The following is a 19,856-nucleotide window of genomic DNA, read 5'->3' as shown; positions in this document are numbered from 1 at the left end:
CAGGAGCCAGGAATTTCTTCCTGGTCCCCCACATGGTTGGCATCTGCTGCTGCTTTCCTAGGTGCCTTAGCAGGGAGCTGGATTGGAAGTGTAGCAGGTGGAACTCAAACCAGCACCCATATGGGATGCTGGCACTGTCAGCAGTGGCTTTACCAGTTATGCCACAGCACCAGCCCCAGTGGCACATTTTTGAAGTAGCAGCTGAAAGATAAATTCTGAACTTAGAAACATATACTGAAAAAATTTTATGATATTCTCTAATATTTACATTTATACATATATATGTTTATACATTTATATATAATGCATATATACATAATACATATATACATTTATACATTTATTTACACATAAATTCAGCTTAGCTTTTCAAAATTAGCTTTTCATTCTGGTTTTTCTTGTATTTGTAAAACTTGGGAAGTCATTTATTTTTACATATAATTTCATTGATGATGTTTGAAATCTTCTCAGTAAAATTGTACATGCTAAGGGGAAGAATGGAGCACTTACCATTTCGTTTATATTGGTTTCCTCTCCCTCATGATGCGCCCGACTCAAGAAACATTGTTTTTGTAGGAAGCTAAGGTGGTGTCTTATGTGATGCCAAACATCTGGAGAAATTGAAAAAAAATATATAGTTAGTCATCAGTGTTTATTGCTATCTAGATATTTGATGTCATGGAAATGATAAATCATAATTAGCATTTCAATTTTGTCAAGCAGATGTTCATTAAAAAACAAATAGAGACTTCTCCATAGGCTGGAAGGACAAGTTAGATGACCCACCTAACTACAGTTGCTCTTCGGTTTCTCAAAGTTAAAAAAAGACAAAATTTGTTAGCATAATTCATTTAGTTATGTATGAAGATAGGGTATGTAACTTTATTCAAATAAGATTTTACACTAACTTGATAATATTTTGAAATTTGATTTAACCTGTTGTAATAATATTGATATCTGAAAACAACAACAGGTAGAATTATTGATTTAAATATAATTTATAAAATATATAATTTATAGTACATATTTAAGCATTTTAAATATTTTGCCAGGTTGCTTTTTAACTTGAAATCTTTTAAAAAGTGACATTGATTCAGTAAAATCATACCCATGGTATAATTGCACAGTAAGGATTTAGCTTAATAATACAGTAGTACCCCCTTATGTGTGGGGAATGCATTCCAGGAATCCCAGCGGGTATCTGCAACTGCACATAATACTGACCCCTGGGTGAGGGTACTTCAACAGCTCACTGAAAAAAATGGATTTAAAGGTAGTTTATTAAAGTGGGCATTGTGGCGCAGCAGATTAAGTTGCTGCTTGTGATGCCTGCATCCCATGTATGAGTGCCAGTTCAAGTCCTGGCTGCTCCACTTTCCTGCTGGCTTCCTGCTAATGCTTCCTGGGAGGAAATGAATGAGATCGCCAGTGGCAGAGCTGGGTGAAATTCCAGGCTCCTGGCTTTGGCACGGCACAGTACTGGCTACTGAGGGAATTTGGGGAGTGAACCGACGGAGGGAAAATCTCTTTCTAATCTCTTTCTCTGTCTGTGGCTCTGCCTCTCAACTAGATGAAAATGGATGTTAAAAATAAAAGCTTCTGAAAGAAAGGAAGGTTTATGTTGGTGTAAAAAATTCTGACATCTGTGTATATGAGGGATCCTCAAAAACTTTGTAGAAAAGGTATATGGTGATACAACTATGCAATGATTTAAAAAAATATTTGCACCAAAATAAAATTACCTTTCATTCCATTTCCATGAACATTTGGAAATATCCTCATCTATAACATATTTCCCCTATACAGACAGATCTGTGATAATGCTTATTGAATAAATTAGGCATAGGAAGAGATTAGTAATACAAATAAAGTAGAGCAGTTATAATATACTTTTTTTTTTTTTTTGACAGAGTTAGAGAGAGAGAGAAAGGTCTTCCTTTGCCATTGGTTCACCCCTGAAATGGCTGCCAGGGCCGGCCCATTGTGGCCGGTGCACTGCGCGGATCTGAAGCCAGGATCCAGGCGCTTCCTCCTGGTCTCCTATGTGGGTGCAGGGCCCAAGGACCTGGGCCATCCTCCACTGCACTTCCGGGCCACAACAGAGAGCTGTACTGGAAGAGGAGCAACCGGGACAGAATCCGGCACCCCAACTAGGATCAGAATCCTCGCAGGAGGAGGATTAGCCTAGTGAGCCGCGGCGCCAGCCTATAATATACCTCTATAAAAATTATGTGAGTGTACAAGCTCTCTTTCAAAAAATGACTCAAGACAAATACTAATATTTGCCTGTAAAACTATAGGAAGCCAATTAGAGATGCCTACTATAAGTGAGAAGAATTCTTTCTTTTTTTAAGATTTATTTTATTATTTATTTGACAGAGTGACACAGGGAGGGAGGGATAGGGAATAAGAGAGGAATGGGGGAGGGGAGAAAAAGAGAAATCTGCCTGCTATTACTCCCCAAATGGCCACAAGGGCCGGAGGTGATTTATACCAAAGCCAGGAGCCAGGAGCTCCATCCAGGTCGTCTTGGGTGGCAGTGGCCGGAGCACCACGGCCATCATCCACTGCTTTCCCAGCAGAGATGAATCTGAATTGGAGCAGCCTGGATTTGAACTGACCCTCATATGGGAAGGTGGTGTGATAATCCGCTGTGCCACAACACTGGCCCTGAAAAGATTCATAAAAAACTACATTTAGTTGCTAATTCTTATCTTAGATCTTTAATATTTTCAACAGAAGCCTGTGGTTTGTTGTTAAGGAGCCCTGGAATTCTCAGTAGTAAAGGAAATATCCTAATATGGTCAGAATATGTTATCTGAACTTTCCTCCATTTTCAATGTGAATTTTCTATTTCCATTCTTCTAGAGTTTGTGACCTCCTTTCCCTTATCCCCAATAACTTTTTTCTTGAGATGGTCTTTCTACTAATGCTTAAAGAAATACTTCAGGAATAAAGAAAAACAGTCAGATATTAAAATAAAGGAACAAAAGGCAATATTGTTAGAAGTAGAGAACACCAAAATAATTACTTTGAAAGTGCAACATGCATTTGGATGTATCAACTCTGGGATGCTTATTCTACAGTCATTCATGTATGTTCATCTATATACATATTTATATTTTTAGTTGAGGAAGAAAGGGGATTGTGAGTAGTGAATGCATCCTTCAATACAGATTGTATAAATTGGCAATGATGTCTGTCTCATAAGAAAATGTTTTCTCCTCTTTTTGTCAGCACTATTATGTCATTTCTCAATTATAGCACTGCAAGGAAACAGGGATATATAAATCAGAGGGAGAAGATCCAAGTGAAAAGTCCTTAGAATTGAGAATACTTTGTTTTTAGAAATAGTATACTTTAGAGACCAGCAAAGGGACTTAAATGAATCAGAGGCATAGAAGCAGAGGTTAAGGGGAGGATTATTTCAGCTAAAGTACATTATTTGAGGATAGGAAGATCAACAGATATTCCAGTGGAAGAGCTTAATTATGATAGAGAAGAAAGGATTAGACACAGAAAAGAAGGTGAATTACCAGGAATAAAGTCAAATAAGGTACTGAATATTGATTAGAGTTTTAGAAAAACGCACCAACAAAATCCAGTCTGTAGAACAGCCGTTATTAAGTCTGGGATTTTTCCAAAGCTGCTCTCTAAGGTGCATTCAGCTCATTGTCAGTGAAGCCAAGTCATGGAGCATGAGCACCATGGTCTCTTGTCCTGTGCTGTGGAGCTGGGGACCAGAATCAGAAGTCTGGACATCATCTCTCCTCAGAAGTAATAGAGCCCACTGGGCGCCTGTAAACAGGATCACAGAGATCCTTTCTCTTCCTTCTGCTGCTGCTTGTGAGTTTGCCCTACCTGGCCAATTAAGAATGAATGGCAAATCCTGCTAATGAATCTGTGTGTCTGCACTTCATCAGACTGAGAGATAGTGAGATGACACTGATGTAGTTGAGTGGGATGGGAGAGGCCTACGGAAAAGCCACGGGCAAGTCCAAGACAGGAGGGAAAGGGGACTTTAGGAATAACCAAGTGAGAAGTGGGGCTGTCTGGGCAGTGAACGGTCGCTGGATGCACTTTGAACCTTTCCTTCAAAGTACTATGTGAACATTATAAATATACAATCTGGACTTTAGATTTTCTTAAAATGTCCTTGTTATAAGTTATCTCTTTAAAGAAATCAATGTCAGCTTCTTGTTTCCGAAATAAGGTAGAAGAAATGAAGCAATCTTGCTGCCATTTCTCTGTAGAGCCAGTTTATATGAAAACAAGAACTCTTAAATACAACAGCAATATTCATAACAATTTTCCCAGTGTAACTCCTTTTCTTTTCGCTAAGGAGGAACAGTTGTATTTTTGTCATTAATAGAAAAAGGAACAGTGCCTAAACAACCTCTTATAAATCCTTGTGGGAAAACATATTACAAATAATTGAAAACAAACCCAATTCTGTGAACTTGGCAGCAAATGTGTAACAGAAAACAATTCAGCCCTGGCCCCTGGATGATTGATTAAATGTTTTATTCCCTTTACCTTTCATTCACGCTGTGTTCGTCAAGAGGAAAGAGAAAAGGAATGTTGTGAAACACAGTGCCCTTTTGACGAATAGCTTACAATAATGATCAATGACCTCTAATCATCTGTTTATTCATTTTTCTCAAGTTTTAATGTTTCCAAAAACTAGCTATTCTGCATGACTTCCTTCCGAAAATGAGGCCCTGAGTTCCAGCATGTCCCCGCCCCCCACCGGCTGACCAGCAACACATGCTGTATCTGAGCTACTCGGAGGCCACGGCCCTCGGCTTCCTGTGGTCAGTTATTAGTCTGAGTCCAGCAAAGGAACAAGAACACTGTGTGCTTGGTAAATCTACAGGAAAAACTTCATCTTCTGGTTGTGTGGGAGGGGAAGTCCCTTGGTGCCCTCTGTTTCTTTGAAGGGACAGGAGATCTGCTGGTGCTGTACAGATGTCCACCTGCACAGAGCCAGCATCCTACAGACCTAGTAAATAAATGATCATGATCAGTCTCTGCACAGGATAATGGCATGAACCTAAACCTAGGACATCATTGATGTGCAGTAGAATTGGCACTGTTCTGTAAAGCAAGTAAAACTCACCGCAAGCGACCTCAATGAAATGCTTTCTTACAACCTTGGTTTTTGTGAATGCTATCTAGCCATCTGTACACAACACAGTGATTAGCTGTAAATCTGGTGGATCCAACAGAATTTTATGTATGAAGTCACATTATAAAGGGTCCCATCCCACATCACTTTGTTTTTTTTTTTGTTTGTTTGTTTTTTTTTTTTCATCTTTCTCCTCTCACAAACTGCTGCCCGGATTTCAGCAATTCTGTGGCCTCCTCTTCCTACAGCCTTGTGTTGATACTTGGTCATTTACTCTGATCTCAGCTCCAGAAGCCATTTCCAGAGTGATAGGTTCAGCCCAAAACTGGATGGGGTTTGAGCTAGGAAGCCCACTAGTCTTTTTTTGCTTAATGGTTTGTGCATAAGTCAGATATGGGTGAGAAGACAAAAACAAGAACATATCCTGCTTTCCTGGGTGCACTTACGCCCGTTGATGTTCAACCAACATGGCCTATCAGAGTGCTTGCTCCACTGTGAGTGGGAACTGTGCAACTACTTCTCACACTGTTGGAGGCCATCCAGGTCAGTAGCAAATAACTACTGTGAAGGGTGAGAACATTCTTAGCAGAGACACACACATCCATTTACATTATCGTTCTCACTCTTTGAAGGTAACAAGAGCAGCTGACATTTTAGTTTTCCTATGTGCTAGCTATCATCCTAATAATTTCATGTCGATGATTTCCTTTAATCCACCAAATGGAACTATAGTTAATATTATTGTTACTTGCTTTTACATCAGAAACTGAGCACAGAAAAATTCAGTAGACCATCTAATTCATACAGGTAGTAAGTGGTATAGCCAGCATTTGAACACAGGTAGTCTGTCTCCAATATATATGATCTTAAAGTGAAGTTAACTCTCTGAGCGCGCGTGCACACACACACACACACACACAGTTATATGAACAATCAGGCATACAGGAACAACCACTATTAGACAAAATATACATTCTTAGTCTTTATACTAAGATTCAGACTCATAAGCCCACTGAAATGAATAATTCACTAGTTATGGAAATTTAAAAAATTGTTTTGAAAAAGTTATCTTTTATTTTTTAAAAATTTCTTATGCAATTACATTTCCTAAGAGTAGAGAGATAAGACCTGTAGTTTCCTATTACAAACTCTGGGTGAGGGACTATATTAAGAGTAATAGAACACACAAGATTTCACTCAAAATGCAACAACCTGACCAGCTATGGTTATACAGTTTCATTCTAGAGATAAAATGCAATTAAGGAGGGCAAGAGTGGAGGAAAAAAAGAGATAAATGAAGAATAAGATGTAGAAGGAGACATTGACAGATTAAAAACATGAAACATACATTAGAGGGAAACGTGGCAAAAGAAGGCAGCGGTCAGATAATTAGCCTGTCTCTACACTGGGGGGAGTAAGGGTCGGCAGGCAAGTGTCAGATCTTAGGAAGATGTGGACAGTAACTAGGGACACTGGTTTGCATGGACACAATTAAGGATACCAGAATTATTGTTTCTTTTTGGAACATGCTCAACCTCAAGCTAATTGTGTCTATATCCACACTCCATTAGTGTGTCTTCATAATTTAAAGTCTCTTACATCTTGCTGTTTCAGGTTGAACTTTTTTGAATATTAAATTAGTAGGGACTGCCATGAGCCATCCATATAAGTGGGAAAATATTCTTGTATAAATTTACATACTTGTACAATATACACATGTGTGCATATACAGACACCACCCCCCTCCAACACACACACACACTGTCTCTCTGAGGAGCCCTAGAGTCAGAAAAAGGGAATGAAAGAGACTGGTCTTCTGTTTTAAGTATCCAACTAGATTTTGTTCCAATCCGATGACACAAGATCTGGCACCATATTTAGACCTCCTGCTCCAAGATTTTATTTTAATTTTAAACAAGTGTTCCCACACGAGGCCTGAAAACAAAACAGGAAAATGTTGCTTAAGTTTTCCTTTGTGCTGTTACTCTGTGTCTTTCAAGTGCACTGATTGTTCTGTCCTCCCAATGTAGGTCATGGCACTCTCAATTGCTTTCTTTTTTTTATATTCAGAATGATGTCTAACAGCCCTCCACATTAAGGCATATCGTGTTAGCTTAACAGATCTTTATTTTTGGTATAAAATATTGTTCTATTTTATGTAATTTTAAATTTTAATACTTTGTGGAGTTTACCATTAATGAAATACGCATGCACACACATACACGCACACACATGTGCATATATATTTTCTGGCACACCTCTAAATGGCTCCCTTACTAAAAGTCTTCATTATTAAACCTGTCCTAATTTCAGTTATCATTATGTTATTATGGGTTCAGGAGTTGCTGACTCTTTCCTGGATAATCACTCTGTAGCTCTCAATTTTTAGACATGTAGTTCCAGTTTTGATCAGCATAGAGCTGTGCTTCCATTTACCCGGAGGGTCTCTATGATGATAGATCAGCGGCAGGAGACGTTGTGGAAATGAGGACTGTCCTTCGGTTTAGTGTCTCTCTTGTGCTCTGCTTTGCTTCTGCCCTGCCCTGCCCAGGGGCCCTGGGTACCATTTCATTAACTGGCTGCTCTTAAGTGGTGACTGTGTGCAGTAAACTATCTACCCAAAGAGCTACAGAATACTTAGAACTAGCAGTAGAATTACTACATAAATAAATACATGAAGAAAAATTGTGGAAATCAATCAATAAAGATAATTTCATGGGAGAAAAACAGGTCAAGAAAGAAGAAAGGAAGTTAAAATGCCAAGTTTGGGAGCAGGTGTTTGGCACAGCCACTGAGAGTCTGCCTGGGGACTCTGCATCTCATATTGCACTATCGTGGTTCAAGTCCTGGCTTTGCTCCAGGTTCCAACTTTCTGCTAATGCACACCCTGGTTGGCAGCAGGTGGCAGCTCAACCACCTGGGCCCCTGGGACCCATGTGGGAGATGTGGGTTGAGTTCCAAGCACTTGGCTTTGCTTTGACCTAGCCCCAGCTTTTGTGGGCATTTGAAGAATGAACAAGCAAATAGGAGATCCCTCAACTTTCAAATACATAAGTATTTAAAATACAAGATGCACACAGAATGGAAATGAGGGCAGGTTCCGTGACAGAATGAATGGAGAGGACAGTGACAACCTCTCTCACTTTTGGGGAACTTCGCATCACTGTACGTCTTCATGTAGTACCTAGATGAGGAGATGTTACACATTCAACAAACACTAACTGAACTCCTACCCGGAGAGCCGAGGCAAGAATGGAGCGGAAGAGCATCTTCAGTGAATTGACTGCAATTGGAGAACTTCCTAACAAAATGCACTTAGCCATATTTCTTAGAATCTTAATGTCTTTTTTTCTCTTTAAAAGGAGGCAAGAGTGCCCACTTTGAGGTTGTAACCATCAAATGAGTTAACATTACATGAGTTAGTACCTAAAGATCACATGCAAAGTTTCTGTCATCCGATGCACACACAGCAATAACCACTGTTACGTTTATGTGCCAGTTCCTCTGTAATGTAAAGAAATTTCTTAAATATCTCGGAGATTGGAGTAGATCACTAATGATTCTGTTTTCTTAAGATGTTTCTGGATGAGGCACAACTCAAACAAAATTTGGAACAATACCCATATTTGAGCAAAATGAGAGTCCTTCCTTCTGGTGTTTTCCCTTATGACTTGCTCTGAAACTTTTCCTCTTAGATTCTTTCCTTGCTGTGAATTCCAGATGATGACTCTAACCCTATATAGTTTCAGCTTGATAGTATAAAGATGTAGCCGTGACATCTGCATTTGATAAAATGTAAATAAGGAGCTCCCACAAGAGACTGAAAAAAATCCATTTTGACAACTCTTATCTGTGCAAATATAATATACTTTAACTGGAGAAAGAAAAATATAAGGATAAATGAAAATTTTTAACTTGAAATACTATTTAAATTTATTAATTATTATTTGAAAATTTTAAATATACATATCAAATGACCTCTTATATGTCAACTTCCTTTTAAAAGTGGGATAATGGGTAAGATTTTCATTTAATAATGATTTCCTCCTTTGAAAACTTCTGGCTCTGAATGGTCAGTGTTCCTTTTATATACATCATGACCAGTGGGGATGATACGAAAATCTTTGATTCAATTATGATGGATTACAGGTCACCCATCTGGGCATATTTCAGATGAAACTAAGCTAAGCTCATCTTGAAGAAGGAGCTTAGAAATAAATGCTTTAGTGGATTGCTTTGAGTCCTATAAAGCAAGAAGACCACCAGGAGCTTTTTGACAAGACGGCCCCTACCAATTTTGAGACTTTGAGAAAATTGGAGCTCCTAAAGCAGCTGAGACTTTGCTTCTATTTTTAATCTTTACTAAAATTTAGACCTTCTGTGTGTTAAGCGGTTCCCTACAGTTAGAAAGCACAGCCGTGTGAAATCTGTTGGAACAAAAAAAAAATTAAAAATGGCAACTAGTTCTGATAGAAAATGAGGAAGGGAGCTAGGGGGTAGAAATAGAGTGAGTGTGTGTATATCTTTAACTTGCTGAGAAACTATATAAACGTTTGATAAATTTAATATTTAATACATAGCATCATAGTGTGTGCATGTGTGTGTGTGTGTATTTGTAAGTACTATTTTAGTTAGTTTCTCCAGGAAAGAAGAGAAATAAAAACAAAAGATGTCAGACAGACACCCTTTGGAAAAAAAAAAAGTGATTTTCTTATTATGCTACAATTTATTAATGACTGTTGCTTTGACAGTGAAGAATCTTTTTAAATGTTTCATAGAAAGCAAAGCTTTCACCCAGGAATGACAAATGCAAGAAAGTGTAATTCTAAAGAATAGGAGAAAAGCAATTTAAGTTTTGGGAGCAATTGGAACCATGTAGGTGTCAAAAGCAAAATACCTTTTATGGGAGAGTGAAGCCCTGCTAAGACTAAGCTCAGGCCTAGAGTTGTCAGTGATACAGTCATATTTGTTAAACAGTTCATTAAGCTGACATTTGTCTGTATTCTTGGAATGGCTTAGAGAAGTTAAGGTCCCACTCAGTCCTTGACATTTTATTTTTAAAGCATTACTTTTCAAGCAGCTCAGTGGCCATCAATCATGTAAGAATAGTTGTTTTGGCTGGGCTTGTAAGCTTCTGATGATAACATATTTATTAAAGATCTGCTGAACTAAATCAGTGCATTACAGTCTTGATGGAAAAAACAATCTCTTCAGTTCTGGCTAACAGGAATATTCAGGCACCCGAAAGCATATATTCACTTAAGCAAATATGTCCCATTATTTATTTCTTGAGAAATGGCTCTGCTATTTAATAGGTTTTCATTGATGTACTCAATGTTGAGCTTCAGGGATACCTATATTATGTTCTTTTTTGAGTACTTGCACTGTTGTGGCTCTAGAGTGATTTGTTATATTATGGTAAATAAAATTCACAATGAAGTTCATGATGCACATCCAGTAAATGGGATTAAAATGTAGATAAAATATATACAAAGTGAAATTTTTAATGATATGCCAAATACACAAATTGCAAATGTTTAGTTGAGGAAGAAAGTTAATTCATTGGAATTCTTATTCACAATCTGTAGTGTTTGGGCAGTGATATTGTTTTATTAATTCAGAAAATATTGAGAATCTATGTACTACTCTACATTCGGCAGTGAGACTGTCCTATAAATAAGATAGCGTTCTTACCCTCATTGGTCTGGTAGCAGTTATGAGCAGGCTGGAGCATTCATAGAAAGTCCTCCTCAACAGTCTAATAGACATATTCCTGGAAGGAAGGATTTGGTATTTCAACTGAGACCTTAACGATGTATAAAGTATGGCTTTGTAAATGAGCAGTGGAGAAGCAGAAAAGGCATTTGAGGCATGGACACAGAGATGAGATACACTGTGGAATAAAAAGGGACATGAAAATGATTCGGTGATCATATATTAGGCATCCAGTACATGTGTCTGAATGGCTGAGTGACTGACTGGCTGTGTGCAGGAGAGATACTGGGCTGTAAAAAGAACCAGAAATAATGCTGTGAAAGACCAGCAAGCATTGTAGGCCTTCAGAGCACCTGCATTTCAGAATGTGCTAATGGACAGTGCTTGAAAACCATCCTCAATAGAAGCCATTCTAAATACGACAGCTTTTACTGGGAGGAAATAACAGAAGAGGGAGTAAAGGAGGATAAGAGAACTTCAGTAAACCACTCAGTACCAGTGGAAATAACATCTGGAAGGCCTGAGTCCATAACCTTCTGTCACTCACTGAGATTCTTGATAGTGACATCAGTTGTCCAAAATTTAAAAACATTTTATTCTGTATTATAGAGGTCATGTTCGGCAACTTTTATTTTATACCCAGTTTATTTGTATTACCCATACATTACTCTCACATATATTCTGTGCTTTTGTATTTTATGACATTTTAAAACCTCCCAGTATTCCATTGATTTGATAGGATTTTGTAAATCACAGTGGAATTTTTCTGTTAAGGTAAATTAAAGTTTATAAAGTGTTACTGAACTTTATTTCATTTTGTGGAAACAGAATACACAGATTTATACCTATAATAACAGAAAAACATAAACTTTATAAAATTTCATTTGATAGAGAGGCTAGGCAATTTGCTAAACATTTTAAAATTTTGTAAGTTTCATTTATTCCTTTTTTTTTTACCTAGCAATTTTTTCTACAGATTTTATCAGTTAACAGAACATGAAAATGCCTGAGCTATTGGGAATCATGTTCTGGTGGGTAGAGAAAAACATTCAACAGTGGTGTTCCTGGTAGAAGATGATAAAGATTAGACCAAGATGATCTTAGTGTAGGTGGTGAAAAGTGTTGGGATGCAGACAGTATTTTGCAGAGAAAGCCTACAACATTTGCAGATAAACTATAGCTAGGTTGAAAACAAACGGAGTCAAATGGGACTAGTGTTGTGGTGCAGCATGTTAAGCCTCCGGTTCAAGTCCTGGTTGCTCCACTTCCCATCCACTCCTGCTAATCACACTCCCTGCTGTTGCACCTGGGAAAGCAATGGAGAATGGCCTAAGCATCTGGGCATCTGTCACCTACATGGGAGACCCAGATGGAGTTCCAGGCTCCTGGCTGCAGCCTGACCCAATCCAGGCCGTTGCAGCCATTTGGGGAGTGAACCTGCAGATAGATGGAAAGATCTCTTCTTTAGCTCTGTCTCTCCCACTCTGTCACTCTGCCTTTCAAATAAATAAACAAATATTTAAACAAAGGGGGTCAAGTGTAATTCAAAACTGTTTATCTGAAGTAGATGAAAGGATAACATTATTTAATGAGACTGGGAAGACGGGGGAGGAAGAATAGGAATGCAGAGTGAGACCCTGTTAGGCAGCCAAGTACATAGAGCACCTAGACAGTTGGTTTCTGCACACTGACTTTCAAAGAGGCCAGGCCTTGAGGTTTAAGTGTGGGAGACGTCAGCAGAGATGGTATGGAAAGCCCTGAGCTCTGGGAGCATGACTGAGTACATGAGGCAAGAGCAGAAGAAAGGCCAAGGGTTGAGGACTGTGGTGCTCTTCAATCGGAAAATGAGGGATCCGCCAAGTGGCAGCTGGGGTGGAGGAAACTAGGCACAGTGTGTCCCAGGAGGTAATGGAGTGATCAATTGTTTCACATGCTGCCAACAGGTCAAAAACGGGCCTGAGAATGGTCGTTGTAGGCAGTAAAGTGAAAACATTGGTGACTTTCCAAAGGGCAGTTGAAAAGGGATGAAGGAAGCTCTGGAATGATAGGAACAAAGCGGAACACCTGCAAAAAAAGTACCTGTTTGCCATCTAAAGCCTGGTCCAGAGCCTTTGTCCTGTGCTCGAGAAAAGATGACACATTATTTGGGCTGGTACTGTGATGCAGTGGGTTAAGTTGCTGCCAGCAATGCTGGTATCCTCTATGGGCACCAGATACTGTCCTGGCTGATCCACTTTTGATCCAGCTCCCTGCTCATGCACCTGGGAAAGCATCTGAGGATGACCCAAGTGCTTGGACCCCTGCCACTCATGTGGGAGATCTTGATGAAGCTGCTGGCTTCAACCTGGCCCAGCCTTTGACATTGCAGCCATTTAGGTAGTGAACCAGTGGATGGAAGATTCTCTTATTCTCGTTGTCTCTCTCTCTCTCCCTCCCTCCCTTTCTCCCTTCCTCCTTCTGTAGCTCTTTCAAATAAAAAAATTTTTATAAAGATGACAAACTGAAAAAAAAATCTTTATTATAAAGATGACAAATTGCTATAATGTTCGCTTTCCATAAGTTTCTTTATCTCTCCTCCCTCTCCAGTGTTTCTCCACATAGTCAATAATAAAAACAGTCTCATGTTCAAGGATATCTTGATAAATTTACTCTCCCTCTCTGAAATAACATATTAGGAATGACTGTATTTAAGAGGTTCCACAGCCAGCGCCGCGGCTCACTGGGCTAATCCTCCGCCTAGCGGCGCTGGCACACCGGGTTCTAGTCCCGGTCGGGGCGCCGGATTCTGTCCCGGTTGCCCCTCTTCCAGGCCAGCCCTCTGCTGTGGCCAGGGAGTGCAGTGGAGGATGGCCCAGGTGCTTGGGCCCTGCACCCCATGGGAGACCAGGAAAAGCACCTGGCTCCTGGCTCCTGCCACCGGATCGGCACGGTGCACCGGCTGCAGCGCGCCGGCCGCGGCGGCCATTGGAGGGTGAACCAACGGCAAAGGAAGACCTTTCTCTCTGTCTCTCTCACTGTCCACTCTGCCTGTCAAAAAAAAAAAAAAAAAAAAAAAAAAAAAAAAAAAAAAGGTTCCAGATATCTTAGTCACCCATTAAGGTATAAATTATTTGGCCAAACAAGTTGAGAGCTACCCTCATCCTACATACATGGATTTGCCCTTTCTCCTGGAGTCAGCTTATTGTTATTACCTTTTACCAATGCCATTGGCATACTCATAGACATTGAACATACACGTGATGTTTTCAGATGTTCTAGAGGAGCGTACCACACATACACACATAAGGTTGTCAACTCCTTCCACTTCTACTTCTTACTTCAAAGTTTCTGATACTTTCTAATGATCTTGGAGCAGCCTTCATTTTCCTATCCACTCATTCACACAACAAACTTGTATCATTGAGGAGGGTATTAAAACTCTAAGATGTGATAATATAAAAATACAACCACAAGTCACAATTATCTGTACTAGAAATCTGATTATTTGCGGCATAAACCATTTTTTACATTGTGTCTTAAAGTGAAATGTCATAGATGCACAGAAGTCTTGTTACTCTGCAGGGAAGCATGATTTATGTGGTACACTTACATTCATGAAAGGCGAATTATCTGGATGAGTACCGTGTAACATTGATTTAGTCATTTGGCTATAAAGAGATATTTTGATGAGATTTTACACTTTATTTATCTGTAAAAATCATTTCAAAAAAAAAAGTATTTTTAAAGTCTAAAAACCCGGGTGATGATCACAGGCTGATATTTTCAGTTGGAATGAATTCCTATGACAGCATGAACGCACACCCCACCAACGTGTCTGTAATAGAAACCATTTCAGAAGACGGGAGCCAGCCACAGATTTCCCAGGGCCTCCCAGCAAGGCAGCAGTGGTCTTGGGGACTGATACTTTTCATCTTCCTTGAGGATAGACACCCTCCAGTCATCACCCCATAGGGTATCAGGAAGTCTGCTAAACTCTCCAGTGGGCTTGGAATTAGGCAATATCGTGCCAGTGGAACTGCTCTGTCCAATATTATGATTTATTTTGCAGGAGACTGGGAGGGAAATGTCAAAAGGAAGCTGCAGACAACATGGCCAAACAGCTGGCTGGTTTTCTGTCCCAGAAACAGCTTGGGACTAACGATACTCACAAGATGTCTTGGCAGAGGAGCTTGATGAGAATACCAAAGCTGTGAGGAGAAATGTGCTTTTGCTGACTACTCCATGTAGCTAGCATATGGCTTACGAACCTAAATGAGAACCTGTATACTTTTTTATTTTAAAAAAAAGTCTTTACATGTGGATACTGCTGCTTTGTACAGTGTGAAGGCAGTTCACCATAGCATTAACAACAACAGAAAACCTTAGTGATTTTCAGAAACTTGAATCCTTTCCCTTTCAAATAGTATTTTTGGCTGTAGTCAAAGAAGAACTTGACAACAATTTTAGTATGAATTTGGGGTCACTGCTGATTTTTTTGAATGTCAAACTTATAATGGAAACTAATTTTAGTGACTTTATGCATCTAACTATTCATTCTTTTAACAATCGATACCTGTTTAGCACTAGAGGCAACTTTTACACATGTTTCACACATTTTTATTTTTAAAATGTTTACACATTTTTACACATTATTTTATTTACACGATTTTACAAATATTTTTCATTTGCCTGCCAGATATCTTAATGGTGGAATATGTAAGATCTGCTTTGGCTTTTAGAATTTCCTATATTCAGTATTTTGTGATTCAGTATTTTGGGAGACTTGGCTATCATCTTCCAATGTGTTGATGAGATGAATTTATTCTTTACTGAGTATTCCAAGTAGATTCAATTAAGTGAGACATTTCATATTTTCATTTTGTGAGTCACCTTGAGTCTATTCCTTGTGACATCAGAATTAGTTTCTCATCTCAGAGCTTGCTATATTTCTCTGGTGACCTCAGTAGTTTATTGGCAGTCAGTTTGTAAAATGCTCTCTGGGATTTTCTAAATGCAGAATGTTAGCTTTGGAAATACATATCATTGTCTCTCCTGTCAAAAAATGTAATTAGCACACGATACATTGTCTTTCAGAAATGGATTAAAATCTCAGAGGGTGACCTCACATCACAGCCCCCCAGGGTACAGGAAGACCATACGGTCCATGCACATCTCCCACCCTACCCCACCCCAGCACAGCACTCTGCTGCTGTGTTCCTGTCTCTCTAGCCCTGTGTGCATGTTCACATTTTCAGTTGACTTCTTGCTCCCAGTTTCAATCTCTTTAAAAATTTTGATTTGATTCAATTTATTTCATGGGTAACAATCCACTTAGTAGAAAATCCACGTAGTAGAAAAGATGAAATATTCTCCCTATTAGTATACTGAAAATACTCTCATTCATTTTTTTGTAAAAACCATTTATTTATTTATTTGAAAGCCAGAGTAACAGAGAGGTAGAGGCAGTGGCAGAGGAAGGGAGGGAGGAAGGGTGGGAGAGACAGACAGACAGGTCTTCCATCCACTGGTTCACTCCCCAGATGGCCACAATGACTGGAGCTCCACCATTCCAAAGCCAGGAGCCAGTAGCTTCTTCCGGGTCTGCCATGCGGGTGCAGGGGTCTGTGGACTTGAACCATCTTCTGCTTTCTCAGGCCATAGCTGAGAGCTGGATCAAAAGTGGAGCAGCCGGGACTTGAACTAGCGCCCATATGGGATGCCGGCACCGCAGGCAGCTGCTTTACCTTTTGTGCCACAGTAAAAGTTTCAAATACTTTCTTTTTATGGTTGCACATAATTCATTATGTAGATATATAATTTAATTCATCAAGCACACGTTTATGGATATTAGATGGTTTCCAGTCTTATGCCATGACGTCTACCCAACTCGCACTCCAAATTCCAAAAGAATAATACCATTTTTGTCATTAGAGCTGCTGTAATAGAGTTTGCTAGATGAGGTGCTTTTTCACAATAAACATTTATATCTCACAGTTTTGGAGGCCACAAGTGTGAGATGAGGATATTGGCATGGTTGTTTCTGGTAAGGACCTTCTTCCTGCCTAGGACACCGCCAATTTCTCATTGAGTCCTCATGTGGTGGAAGAAGAGCCAGCAGTCTTTCTGACCTTCTCTTATTGGGGGCAAATTCACATCAAAAAGGACTCCCCATTCATAATCTAGTTAATTTGCAAAGGCTCCAACTCCAAATACCATAACATTGGGATTAAGATTTTAATGTGATTTGTGGGAATGGAAGATTACAAATGCTCAATCCCTTTAAAATATTTTGTTCATACATATCATAGTATCTATATTTTTATATGTCTATAGGATAATCCCCAGAAGTGGAATTGCTAAATCCAAACTTCCAAGAGTTTCTCATTTGGATAATTATGGCTAAGGGGTTTCTTGGGGGTTTATGTCATTTTATATTCATACAACTAAATGTTGGTCCATGATCCTCTCTAGTCTTTGTATCAAAGATTATTAACAAAATTTAGTGGGTTTTGCCAACTTGTAAAAATAGAAAGGAGTTTAGCAGTGAGCGGTTAGCTAACAATTCTCTTGTTATGAGTGAGGTTCAATATTTTATCACAAGTTTAGTGGTCATTTGCATTTCTTTGCATTTGATGGGTTGACTTTATATATTTTGTCTACTTTTGTATTGTCATTTTTTGTTCCTTGTTGATTTATGACAGTCCTTTGGGCTAGGGTTAGGGGCATTCTTTCATGATAGATTTTTTTTTTTTTTTTGTCTAACAACTAACTGTCATTAGAATTCTCTGCTCTTGAGAAATGTCTATAGAAGTATGCCAGCCTCCTGCAGCTTTGTCTGGTGTCAGTTGTGCCAAATTATTTTCCTAAAAATCTCATCATCCCATCCAAGTTAAAGGTATTTTCATACAATGTATTTTTCTTAGAATATGTTACATCTTTGGTAAGTTTTTCCCTAGTAAAGAAATAAGCTAATAATAACAAGAAGCAATCTATGGAACTATCTCAGAATGATCATAGATTTGTTATTTTACTTACAGTTTAAATTTTTACTTTTTATATTATAAGGGTTAATAGTGTGATATTTTCAAATCAGACTTACTTTTAATTTTGATGGGCTCTTTTGTGTAACATTTTGTGACCTTTTTAAAAACTAAGGTTTTTTAGTTTCTACTATATACTAGATTCTTAAAAAAATTTGGTGCATAATAACTCTCAGAAAAAGAATTATTGATTTAAGAATTTATGAAAATTCTAGGAAGAGGAGTTTGATTCTTTGCCTTGAAGAAGAGGAATGGAGGTAATTGTACTGTACAGAGAATACCAAGATATAAGCAAATATATATATATATATATTTAAATGACCATAAAATATTTGAATTACTTCACTATAGTCCACTGTGTAAACATGAACTTGAATTTGCCTAATTGGAAAAAATAAGAATTTACATTTATTTTTGCAAGAAAATAGAAAATATATATTTGATTTTTTGGTCAATTAATTGTTAACTATTTTCCATATTGTATAGATTCACATCTCTTTGATCAATGGGAGACCAAGTGCTGATGATCCTTCTCCTGAACTGCTGGAGTTTACCTCTGCTCGCTACATCCGCCTAAGATTTCAGAGGATCCGCACCTTGAATGCTGACTTGATGATGTTTGCACACAAAGACCCAAGAGAAATTGACCCTATTGTCACAAGAAGAGTAAGTTATGATGGATCATACTGGAGTTTGTGAATGACACCATGTCCATCCTCTCAATAGTTTGTAAAAGATTTTAAAAAGTTTTAGAAGTGTTATTATCAGAGATTTTGAGATTCAATAAACTTTCCATGGTTCAAATGCAAGCTCTGCCACTTGCTAGGTATGCCACAGCTGGCGAACTGTTTAACTTCCTTAAGCTTTGGTTTCTCGTTTATAAAATGAGCATCATAGTGTCTAGTTCATAATTTTATTTTAGAGTTAAAATTTGTTATTGTGACATTGGGTGATCTGTACAAGTAGTATAGTTGGCCTTGGAGATTTGTTAAAACTCAAAAGTATTGAGACTTTGAAACATTTGAAACATTTTTGGCCACATACCACATTAGGAAATAAGAATTAACATTCTATTTTTTTTATTTTTTATTTATATAAGGTGAATTCATTTTATGTATTTCATATGTACAGATTTTAAGAGCACAGTGATACATCCCACCCCACCTTCCCTCGCGCTCACACTTCTACTATCCCTCATCTTCCATTCTTAATTTTTCTTTTAATTTTTACAATAAGATACTTGAAGTTTATTTTATAATCACAAGCTTAACCTTCTGCTAAGTAAAGAATTCAGCAAATACTAAGAAGAAAAAATACTATTCCTCAATAATAGAGACAAAGGCTAAAACAATAATCAAACCTCAAAAAAACTTCCTTTTGCTCATACATTACATTTTTGTACTCTTTCACCACAGATTAGGGAAAACATACGATATTTGTCTTTTTGGGACTGGCTTATTTAACTAACTATAATGTTGTCCAGTTACATCCATTTTGTTGCAAAAGACAGGATTTCATTCTTTTTTACAGCTGAGAAGTACTCCATGGAGTATATATATATATATACACCACATTTTCTGTATCCAGTCATTGGTTGATAGACATCTGGATTAATTCTGTGTCTTAGCTATTGTGTGTGAATTGAGCTTCAATAAACATAGGGATACAGATAACACTTTGATACACTGTTTTCACTTGGATGGCTGGCTTATATAGTAGATCTAGTTTCAGATTTCTGAGGAATCTCCATAATGTCTTTCACGATAGCTGTACTAGTTTATGAAAAACAGTGTATAAGGGTACCTTTCCCCTACATCGTCACCTGCATTTAGTTTTTGTTGATTTCTGTAAGAGAGCCATTCTAATTGGGTAAATTGAAACCTCATTGTGATTTTGATTTGCATTTCCCTAATAGCTGGTTGTCCTGAGCATCTTTACATATGTCTGCCTTTTGAATTTCATCCTTTATTTTTTTATTTATTTTTCATTTAGTA

At 38.2% G+C, this 19,856-nt stretch overlaps 1 protein-coding gene across 1 annotated transcript in view; it reads left to right on the top strand.

Moving 5' to 3' along the window:
* The window catches only part of LAMA2 (laminin subunit alpha 2), a 705,005-nt gene that overhangs the window by 244,804 nt on the left and 440,345 nt on the right, over window positions 1-19,856 (top strand). Inside the window, exon 7 of the mRNA XM_089333528.1 lies at window positions 18,349-18,528. Coding sequence (XP_089189654.1) covers window positions 18,349-18,528 — 180 coding nt within the window. The remainder of the gene's footprint in view (window positions 1-18,348; window positions 18,529-19,856) is intronic.

The sequence above is a fragment of the Oryctolagus cuniculus genome, chromosome 5 (genome assembly GCF_051225735.1).
Source record: "Oryctolagus cuniculus isolate XC-2025 breed Fujian yellow rabbit chromosome 5, ASM5122573v1, whole genome shotgun sequence".
Taxonomy (NCBI): Eukaryota; Metazoa; Chordata; class Mammalia; order Lagomorpha; family Leporidae; genus Oryctolagus; species Oryctolagus cuniculus.
Note: the sequence above shows the minus strand (reverse complement) of the source record. Positions and strands in the feature narration are given on the sequence as shown.